This window comes from Amblyomma maculatum, chromosome 2, assembly GCF_055883805.1.
Source record: "Amblyomma maculatum isolate TAMU_Amacu chromosome 2, ASM5588380v1, whole genome shotgun sequence".
Classification (NCBI taxonomy): domain Eukaryota; kingdom Metazoa; phylum Arthropoda; class Arachnida; order Ixodida; family Ixodidae; genus Amblyomma; species Amblyomma maculatum.
The window spans coordinates 118,643,309-118,654,254 of NC_139345.1; the positions used below are offsets into that span (position 1 = coordinate 118,643,309).

A 10,946-nucleotide genomic window follows, 5' to 3' on the forward strand; every position below is an offset into this window, starting at 1 on the left:
TGGCAGTTACGCAGCAGGCAGGCGACCAACTGGAGAGCCAGACAAGCGGCAGCCTCGCCCAGTCCGATGATGAAGAGTTTACTCCCGTCACCCGGAGGAAACGAGGCAGACCGCTGCCGCGCATTCGACACCGAACCCCTTCCGCAAGCAGCTCGGCTACATCGGGAGCTGCCACTCAGGCGAAGCGGCGCAATGAACGATCTCCGTCGCCGCTGTACGCGACCGAAGGCGTGATTGTTGCGCCATGTGTGTTATGTGGTGGAGCCTTTCCAGGCCAATGCGACTGTGTGGAACTGAGCTCCTCGTCAGAGGAGGGGGCAGATGCCCCGTGACCGTAACCGCCTTCCTGGCGCGTTGCGGCCCTTGTCCGGGTAGGACCTTCGCCCCAAAACAAAAAACTCTCCCCCCCATTCTTGGAGGGGGAGGGGGCCTTGCCGGGGGCGTCGGATGAATGATGATGGGCTGATGGATTATGTGCGATCCTGGGACGCGGCACCCTCGGGTGCCAAGTCCCCTTCCTATCTGACAACGGCAAGCATCGAGTGGTCTCAGTCTTATGCTTATGGGCTGCACTGCCCTTGAGTTGTAAATATTTGTATCATACTCAACATGCAAATAGATATGTGCGAGCAAAGTCCTTCGTTGTCACTGCAGGGAACTACCCCCTGTAGAGACGTAACCTTAAATTAATTGACGCGGCAGAATTCTGTGAAGGGCACAGCTCACGACGACTCTGCAATCAGCGACGACGTGGAGCTTGGATAAAGCAAGAGGTACGCATCTTCTAGTGCTGCAACAGTCTTGGGCTGCCAAAAAGCAGCAGCGGAGGAGAGGGCACGTTAACCGATTCCCTGGGCCAGCGGTGAGAACAAGTATGGACTTGAAAGGTTGCTGCTGCGGTGGCGCCGTGTCACGAAGACCAGCTTCGGACTCCATGACGCATGCCAATGATGGGCGACAGCAGCAGGTTCGGCGGCAGCGGTCAACGTAAACCGGCGCATGGTGCTGGTAAGTTCCATTTTTCAAACTTCTTGCTGCCCTTATTGTGGGTTTAAGCCCGTACTCATTTAATCAGCATGCGTCGCAATAGTGAGCACAGTGTTGAGTCCGAGGTTCGAGTGGTCCCAATCTCTATGATCAGCAGGCGTGACTGCATTTGAGTGACCCCCCATACGTATACCATGTGTTTCAGCGAAGGTGAGCCAGAAGTTTTAAAACTGCTTTTTGTAATATTGAGATGGTTTCAAGTTGCAATTGTTTACATCAGGATACAGGTTAATCAGTTAATCAAGCTAATTTGGTGGTGAACTAAACTCGTAACAATTTACTTCTTATTGCACTTACGTAATCAATATTCGTGGTTATCTAAGTTTGCAAGTGCGAGATGCCGGGCTAGTCGGTACTGCATTCTTAAAGAACAGCGCAGAACAACACGGAAACACAGAATGGATTGACACTGGCGCTGACTACTTCGTCTCACAAGATGCTTGCAGCAGGATCACGCGCATTACAATAGACAAATTGTGCTCCTACGCGGCTCTCGCCACCAAATTGGCGGGAGTAACAGTATAGGAGCACAATTTAGGGCTCCTCTGCCTTTTGCAGTGTCACAGATAACTTGTGAGACGAAGAACAGCAACTGAAATTTTATTACCGAGCAAAACATATATAAACATGCACCCCGCCGGGGTGGCGCAGTGGTTACGGCGCTCGACTACTGTTCCCAAGGATGCGGGATCGAATCCCGGCCTCGGCGGCCGCTTTTCGATGGAGGCGAAAAGCAAAAGCGCCCGTGTGCTGTGCGATGTCAGTGCACGTTAAAGAACCCCAGGTGGTCGAAATTTCCGGAGTCCTCCACTACGGCGTCTCTCATAGCCTGAGTTGCTTTGGGACGTTAAACCCCACAAACCAACCAACCATATATAAACATGCATAAAGAGGTGGAGCCAGGGCGATTACTAGACTATTTTCGGTGATCGCACAGCATCGCCTTGGCTTCACACCTTTATGCATGTTAATATATTGTAATATATTGTACCCCGTGACACCTCCACCAAGGTGTTACGGGGTAGTTAAGCTTGTAGCAGAGGGCGGACACCGAAGACAAGGCTTTCCAACGGACGTTCTCTGTAGCCACCAGCCGACGCTGTTGAACGTCGTCTTCTCTCCAAAACTCACGAGAGTCTTCTTCTTCTTTCCTTATGCGTATGCGTTCTTCTTTCCTTATGCGTTGCACCGCCTAATGTGACAATATGTTAAAATTTCGGTTGTTATTGAGCGCCTGTGTCCGTCCATTCTTCTGTGTGTTTCCTTGTTCATTGCACTGCTTTTAGGCCCACCTAAGTTTGATCTAGTTTTAGGACATGTCCTTCAAGAGTTATCTGGCCATATCCTTTCTCCTGCAGTAAAACCGCTTAACAGAATAATGCGCACAGCTTTGCACTTTAGGCCAGTTCGCGCAGGTTAATTTCATGTCTCATAATGGACATATTTGCAGTAGCTTCCTGCGATTGCACAAAGCCCCCTCATCTACCATTTTTGATGACTATGCTTGCGAAAATGGAGATTTCTGAGCGTGATTTTCCACGATTTTCCAGTTATCGACGCCCTGGCCTGCTGCACAATAACGGACCTTTTCTCAGTGGCGCACCCCTGTTGTGACCGCCAGGTGAAGTATCCTTGACGGGACGGCTTACCGAAGTTCCCGAGAATATTTCCAGCAAATGTTTTTCACTATAGTTAAGTAGGCTTATTTTCTGAGCAGTAGTGCAGTAGTTCAATGCAGGGCTGTCATGGATGAAGCAGGTCAAGTGCAGGTGGAAGGTACATCAGGGTGCGTATACAGATGCCTCAAGCATCCCTACACATGATAGCTGAAAGTGGCCCCGCACTTAACTATACTACTTGGAAAATAGGCCGGCACCACTACTGCGAAAGAATTTGTGCAGAAAAAATAGGAGCGATCCTCGGTAACCCGCCCCGTCAGACGTTCCTCGCTTGGCGGCCACAAGAAGAGTGCGGGGCTCGAAAAATGTTTCCCATGCAAGAGAAAGCGCTTGCTGTATCTGCAGCCGCGTCGCGGTTCCAACACGCTTCCATTTTCCTTTTTTTTTTTTCTTGCCACGTCGCCGCAGTTTAGTCGCCGAGGTGTTTCCATCGCTTGCATGTGTATCCATTTTGAATGTGTGTACTCCCTCACCATTTCATTTTTCTCTCCCACAGGTTTCCTCGGAGTATGGATTCAACCACGACGATGACAAAAGACTGCTCGGTTATCCTGCCATTTTCAAACGCAATAAAAAGTAAAACCCTGCCTTCCGTCCTGATGTACTAATATCGGTGTGCAAACTGCACCCTGAATGGCTATATGGCGCGTCACAATATGTCGCTCTAGCACGAAGAAACCAACATTGCGGAAGCGAGGGCGTCTGTGACCGGCTGACGAAGACATCATACACCTTTTCACCAAACGTTTTCTTTTGTATAGCGATACGAGACATCCACCCTCGTATCGCTTCGATAGCGGCGACGTTTTGTGATTGCACAATCAGTCGAAGTGTGGTAGTTCAAATTACTAGCGTACCAGTGTGCACTGTTAGGTTTGGGTCGCGAGTGCCGGGGTAGCGTACCGCTGCGGCGCGCGGCCTCTCGGTAGCGTTGGCCTGGCGGCTCCGTGGACGGCGGACGGCATGAAAGGTGCCAGCAAAGACGAGGCGTCTTTTAACGAAACAACCTTTACTGTAACATCAGGAAGAAACGGGCAGTGAAGCTGACCCGGAGAGATTACAGACACTCTCACACAGCTGGTGTCTAGCGTCGTGCCAACGGCGCGTCAAAGTAGTCTCTCTCTCAGCGGAGTCGGCCGCTGCTTTTTATAGTTTTTCCAGTTCACAGGGAAAGGGTAAACCCTCACAGGAAAGGGAGAGCCAAACATGTTGGTTCACGACGAATGACTCAATCGCAGGTGTTCCGACCTCATCTCCTCCACCTCCTGCAGACAGGAGAGGGCGACGCACTTTCCCTCGAGCTCCAGGCTTGACCAGCTTTTGCACACACACGCACGCACAGGAACACGCTGAGTCTTGTCGGCGGGAGGAAGCGTTGCGCGGCCGATGAACGGCGTCGAAATGGCCGATCCGCTCGCGGTTCTGCCTGTTGCTATGCGGTGGCCGCGTCAGTTGTCCCACTTCTCGGTGGAGAAACGTAACAGACTGCCCCGCCGGGGAAGGGAGATCCCGAAGGGCAGGGGACTGCATCCGCTGTCCGGAGGGATCGGGATGTTGCTGCTAGCTGGGGTCGTCCAACTCAGCTTCTCTTGAGCTCAAACAGCCTGAAGAAGTCCTTGGCAAGTCCGGGTTTCCAAGGCACTCTGCAACTTGTCTTCAAGAGAGATTTCTGGCAGCCCACAACGTCACAACCACGCTAAAGACTCAACCGTTCAGCCAGCAAGCACGGCACAAACTTCACAAAGTTTTGCCAGACTATTTCCCTCTTATGCCCCCATCTATATTAAAGGGCAGCTTAGCAGCACTTGGAACGCGTCCACAAATTTGAAAATCGCATTTTCAAAACAGCACTTCAAACAAAGATACTACAATACAAATTTTCAAAATCCTATGTCAGGAAGAAAAACACCAACTAGTGAATAAAGGCTTCTTCTCAAGTTATGGGCTTCGACTTAAGCCATCGGCATTACCGTTGAGACTCCCCTTTTTGTAACGCACCTCAAAAGAATACTGCTGTAAAGCGAGGCTCCAGCGCAAGAGGCGACCATTTTTGGAAGAAGTTGTCTGCAGCCATTGGAGAGGGCAGTGATCCGTCTCGATGATAAACCTCGAGCCGGCAAGGTAGCACGATAGTTTCTGAACGGCCCACACGAGACAGGCACACTCTTTCTCGGTGGCACTGTACGCCTGCTCACGACCGGTCAGTTTGCGACTAGCATACAGGACGGGGTGTTCCTCTCCTCCAGTCTCTTTCTGGCATAGTACAACTCCCATGCCACGCTCACTAGCATCGCACTGAACCACGAACTCTTTAGTGTAGTCTGGCGATCGTAGCACAGGCTGGCACGTTAGAGCGCTCTTTAAGGCTCTAAAAGCGCTTTCCTTTGTCTCGTCCCAGACGACTGTTTGAGGCTCCGTTTTTCTGAGAGCATCTGTCAGGGGACTCGCAATATCAGAATACCTGGCGATGTATCTCTGATAGTAGCCGGCGACACCTAAGAACGACCGGATATCGGTCTTTGTGCGCGGCTGAGGAAAGTTTCGTATCGCGGCAACCTTTATTTCAGAAGGACGGCGACGACCCTGTCCAACCACGTGACCGAGGTAAACAACTTCGGCACGTGCCAACTGGCACTTGGGAGTTTTGACCGTTAAGCCTGCTTGGCGCAAACGGGTTAGCACTGCCCGCAAGTGTGTCATGTGCTCCGACCAGGATGCCGAGAATACCGCAACATCGTCCAAATAAGGCAAAGCGAACTCCTCAAGTCCCCGCAACACTTTGTCCATGAGGCTTGAAAAGCAGTAAGGCGCGTTCTTTAAACCAAAACTCAAAACTTTAGGACGGAAAGTTCCCATTGGTGAAATGAACGCCGCATACCTACTAGCCCGCTCTGTTAGGGGAACCTGCCAGTAACCCCTGACAAGGTCTAGTGTGGAAATAAACTGAGCGCTACTAACTTTCTCGATGCGCTCCTCGATGTTTGGGATCGGATAAATTTGATCCTTAGTGATGGAGTTTAGCTTGCGGTAGTCGACACAAGGACGAGGGTCCTTGCCTGGTACCTCAACCAAAATCAAAGGGGAGGTGTAATCACTCTCACAGGCCTCCACGACATCCAGCTCCAACATTTTCTTTACCTCAGCCTCCATAATATCGCGCTGGCGGGGTGGTACACGGTACGCCTTGGACCGTACAGGCTCAGAGGAGGTAAGTTCAATGTCATGAGTAAGGACAGAAGTTCTACCAGGCCTATCAGAGAATTGACCTCGAAACTCTTGCAAGAGTTCGTGCAATTCGGTTTTCTGCTCAGGCGAAAGCGGTGCTTTAGCGACTAATTCACTAATTAGCTGTTCGGTGACTTCCCTGTTCGTCACTGTACCTAGTCCCGGAAGTTCGACCGGAAGCTCTTCGGGCATGTTCACCATCATACTCACCACTGCTTCCCTTTGCCTGTACGGCTTAAGCAGATTACAATGGTAAACTTGATGTACCTTCCGTTTTCCTGGCAGACTCACTGTGTAGTTAACGTCCGACAATTTTTGCACAATCCGTGCCGGACCCTCCCACTGCACGTCCAGCTTGTTTTTCAGCGATGGGCGTAAGATCATTACCTCATCGCCCACCTCAAAGCGACGGGTCCTAGCTGTCCTATCATAATGGACTTTGGCCCTCTGCTGAGCTTTGATCATGGCTTCTTCTGACAACTCCTGCGCCCGCCTCAAACGTTCGAGCAACCTGAGCACGTACTCTACTACGACTGGGTCATCGCCCTGGCCTTCCCACGATTCACGAAGCATGCGAAGAGGAGATCGCAGCGTCCGACCGTACACGAGCTCTGCTGGCGAAAACCCTGTAGTTTCATGCGGCGCGGTTCTTAGGGCAAACATCGCCGCCGGCAGGCATAGCTCCCAGTCAGTTTTTCGCTCAAAACACATAGCTCTCAAAAGCCGCTTCATGACGGAGTGAAGTTTTTCAACGGAATTCGACTGGGGATGGTACACGGAGCTATGCAAGAGCCTTATTCCGCATCTTTCCAGGAATGATGTGGTCAAAGCGCTAGTGAACACTGTGCCCTGATCTGATTGGATTTCTGCAGGAAAACCAACTCGCGCAAATATGGACAGCAGTGCATTCACTATCTCCACTGAACTGAGTTCTTTAAGCGGGACTGCCTCGGGGAACTTTGTCGCGGGACAAATCACTGTCAGAATATGTCTATACCCTGAGTTTGTTACCGGTAGTGGTCCCACAGTGTCAATAACGAGCCTTCTGAACGGTTCCGTAATGACGGGCACCAACCTCATCGGCGCTCTCGATTTGTCCCCAGGTTTGCCCACATGCTGACAGGTGTCACATGTCTTTACAAACTCTTCTGCGTCCCGAAAACATCCTGGCCAATAGTACTCTTGCAATAGGCGGTCCTTAGTCTTTTTAATTCCTAGGTGTCCTGACCACGAACCTCCATGCGACAAGCGCAACAGATCCTGACGATAGCACTCAGGCACGATCAGCTGATCGAACTCAATTCCCCTGCGGTCTAGATACTTTCGGTACAGGACCCCATTTCTCACTTCAAAACTGACATTTTTCTTGGCGATACCTTCTTTTAGATTGCAGCGGATGTTCTCAAGGCTGCGATCCTTTTGTTGCTCGGCTATCAAAGCAGACTTGCTGACATTCAGCAACAAGTTAAGACTCTCTGACGTAGGCGCGACGAACAAACCTGCAGATAGCTCTTCTAAACTACCCGTGTTGGGCATTTTCTCTCCTGTATCCGGTGCCTTCAATTTTTCAGGCTCACTTGTGTTTACAGCGGACGTGGTCTCAATCTCAGCGTGCTGTTCCTCCGACCCTTTTTCATCGCTTGACAACCTCATCTTCGGAATTACCGCCTTTGCAGCTAGCTCCCGAGCTCTAGATCTGGTTAAGGCCAGTACGCTAGCCTCTCCAAAAACAAGCCCCTTTTCGCGCAAGAGGTGATCGGACTTGTTTGAAAACAGGTACGGGTACTGAGGAGGAAGCATAGATGACACCGCAGCTTCTGTCTCAAGAGCGCCGAAAGGCCCCTCAATAAGCACTTTGGCTATGGGCAAACATACGCTGTGAGCTTCCACTGCTTGTTTGATCCACGCGCATTCACCCGTGAACATCTCTGGTTCTATGTAAGAAGGGTGAACAACATCCACGGTGGCCGCAGAATCGCGAAGCACTCGACACTGTTTCCCGTTCACGAGGAGGTCTCGAGTGTACGGTTCGAGAAGCTTCATGTTCTCGTCACTTCTGCACAACGACAAAAACACGATCTTTGGTTTCGTCTCTGGACACTGCGCCGAAAAATGACCAGGCTTCTGGCACGTATAACAGACGCGCGATTGCCTTGCCTCGAACCTCTTTTTCCGTTCGGCTTCGGTTACCTCCGTCGCTTTATCGCCGGCCGGACTGCTTTGACTCGCATCCGCACCACGTTTATTCTCCTTAGCTTTAAAGGGCTTGAACTTCGGCCTCTCAAACTTAGAGCCGAATTCCCCCTGTTGACCGTCCTTAGCTCCACGAGCCCGACGCGTCACAAACTCTTCAGCTAGCTCGGCGGCTCTATCCACCGTACTAACATCTGGCCTATCCATGACCCAATACCGCACGTTCTCGGGTAACCGACTGTAAAACTGTTCCAGCCCGAAACACTGCAAAATCTTATCGTGGTTACCAAACGCTTTTTCTTCTTTGAGCCACTCATACATGTTTGACATAAGCTTGTAGGCAAACTCTGTATACGACTCACTTTTGCTTTTCTCATGCTCTCGAAAATTCCGACGGAATGCTTCTGCTGACAGCCTGTACTTTCTTAGCAGACTCGATTTAACTTTGTCGTAATCCTCTGCTTCCTCTTTTGTCAAGCGAGCGATTACGTCTGCCGCCTCACCGGGTAACAAAGTGAGCAAGCGCTGTGGCCACGTTTCCCGAGAAAACTCTTGCTTCTCGCACGTTCGCTCGAAGTTAACCAGGAACAAACCAATGTCCTCTCCAAGCTTAAACGGCCGCATTAGGTCACTCATTTTGAACGATTCCCGTTCTCCTGCACCGTGAGCCCGACTTGCACTGCCAGAGCGTCCCGCGTTTATTTCGAGACGTTTCATTTCCATAGAGAATTGACGGTCTCGCTCCTCTTTCTCTTGCCTTTCCTTACGGTCTCGCTCCTCTTTCTCTTGCCTTTCCTTACGGTCACGTTCCTCTTTCTCTAGCCTTTCCTTACGTTCACGTTCACGTTCACGCTCACGTTCACGCTCCTCTTTCTCTAGCCTTTCCTTACGTTCTTCAATGATCTCAAGGCATTCCAAAAGCTCGTCATCTTCAGCTTTCGACTCAAGAATAGCCTTTAACACTTCTGGTTTTCTGAGTTTGTCTGACAAATTCAGACCCAGCTCCTTCGCAAGCTCTAGCAATTTCGGTTTGCGAAACGACTTCAAATCCAAATCCATGGCTGTTCCGAATGCTGCCTTCTCTACTGCCCACTATTGCCTTGCTGCAATTAACCCAGCAACAACGACAACACAATTACCAGCTCTGTTCTCTACTTAACAGAAGCCTGGCAAAACTCAGTAGAAGAAAGTCCCGCACTCACCAAACCTCGCAGCCAAGAATCCAACGCAGTCGTTCAGCTGCAGGCAACCAGTCATCACACAGGGCTCGTTGCACTGCTCCCGCCTTTCCGCTGAGCTGCTTTGATTCACGAGTCACGCCTGTGACATCTCCGCTCTTCCCACCAGATGTTGCACCTCGGTCAGGCCTGGCTCGTTTCACCGACCACGGTCACTGCTTGGTCGACCTCGTCTCTCCGCTGTTCATCAGTTGTTGGACGACGGTATCGCCTGGCTCGTCCCTCCAACCACGGTTACGGCTTGGTCGTCCCACCGATGCCTACCAGTTGTTAGGTTTGGGTCGCGAGTGCCGGGGTAGCGTACCGCTGCGGCGCGCGGCCTCTCGGTAGCGTTGGCCTGGCGGCTCCGTGGACGGCGGACGGCATGAAAGGTGCCAGCAAAGACGAGGCGTCTTTTAACGAAACAACCTTTACTGTAACATCAGGAAGAAACGGGCAGTGAAGCTGACCCGGAGAGATTACAGACACTCTCACACAGCTGGTGTCTAGCGTCGTGCCAACGGCGCGTCAAAGTAGTCTCTCTCTCAGCGGAGTCGGCCGCTGCTTTTTATAGTTTTTCCAGTTCACAGGGAAAGGGTAAACCCTCACAGGAAAGGGAGAGCCAAACATGTTGGTTCACGACGAATGACTCAATCGCAGGTGTTCCGACCTCATCTCCTCCACCTCCTGCAGACAGGAGAGGGCGACGCACTTTCCCTCGAGCTCCAGGCTTGACCAGCTTTTGCACACACACGCACGCACAGGAACACGCTGAGTCTTGTCGGCGGGAGGAAGCGTTGCGCGGCCGATGAACGGCGTCGAAATGGCCGATCCGCTCGCGGTTCTGCCTGTTGCTATGCGGTGGCCGCGTCAGTTGTCCCACTTCTCGGTGGAGAAACGTAACAGCACCTTGCGTATATTTAAAAGGGCGCAAATGTGCCCTTTGAAGGAAAACTACGTTACCCTAAAAGGATGTAAAAACATACTATTGTATGGATTTATTTTATTCCTCTGGGTGGTAATATTGCCCTTCCAAACGAAGCATAAATATGAACGTAAAAGTGCAAAGTTACGCCCATTCATAGGGTGCAAAGATGCACTCACGGGGTGCTGTAGTAAGCTCATTACGCTGGCATAAATACAGACCCTATGAGGGTAAGTTTACGCCTTAGGATTAAGCATAAGCTTATGCCAGCTGGGGGCAAACATGCACCAGATTTTAGAGCATATTTTTGCACTTTCATGGCCTAACCTTTAGTCCTTCTGAGAGAGGGCAACGTTACTCCCCAGAAGCATATACTTGCACTTCACCACATGGCATAACGTTAGCCTCGTTGCAGCGTAAACTTTACACCACTTACACTTAAGCCCCCGTCGAGGGTGTAACTTTGCAACCAAAGGGGCTCCCCAGTGCGTCAGTGGACTTACCCCCCTAAAGGGGTAAGATCACACCTCTTTTTCTTAGAGTGTGTGTTCGCGACCTAATCAAGGCACCCTGAAATTTTTCTGCACTAAACGCTTGTAACTGCGCTTTAATGTTGTTGACATCCTCAAGATACGATCCCGAAAAAATTCTTTCCAACTT

At 51.0% G+C, this 10,946-nt stretch overlaps 1 protein-coding gene across 1 annotated transcript; it reads right to left on the reverse strand.

Moving 5' to 3' along the window:
* Positions 1–3,600: 3,600 nt before the first annotated feature.
* On the reverse strand, positions 3,601–10,261 carry LOC146199678 (uncharacterized). The gene has a single exon (XM_084595184.1). It carries the CDS (start codon positions 9,201–9,203, stop codon positions 4,665–4,667), a length of 4,539 nt encoding a protein of 1,512 aa, XP_084451310.1. The 5' UTR covers positions 9,204–10,261; the 3' UTR covers positions 3,601–4,664.
* Positions 10,262–10,946: the final 685 nt, after the last annotated feature.

Bases quoted from the DNA above. Each gene is read 5' to 3' on its own strand.
- LOC146199678 (XM_084595184.1), bottom strand. From the start codon at position 9,203: ATGGATTTGGATTTGAAGTCGTTTCGCAAACCGAAATTGCTAGAGCTT.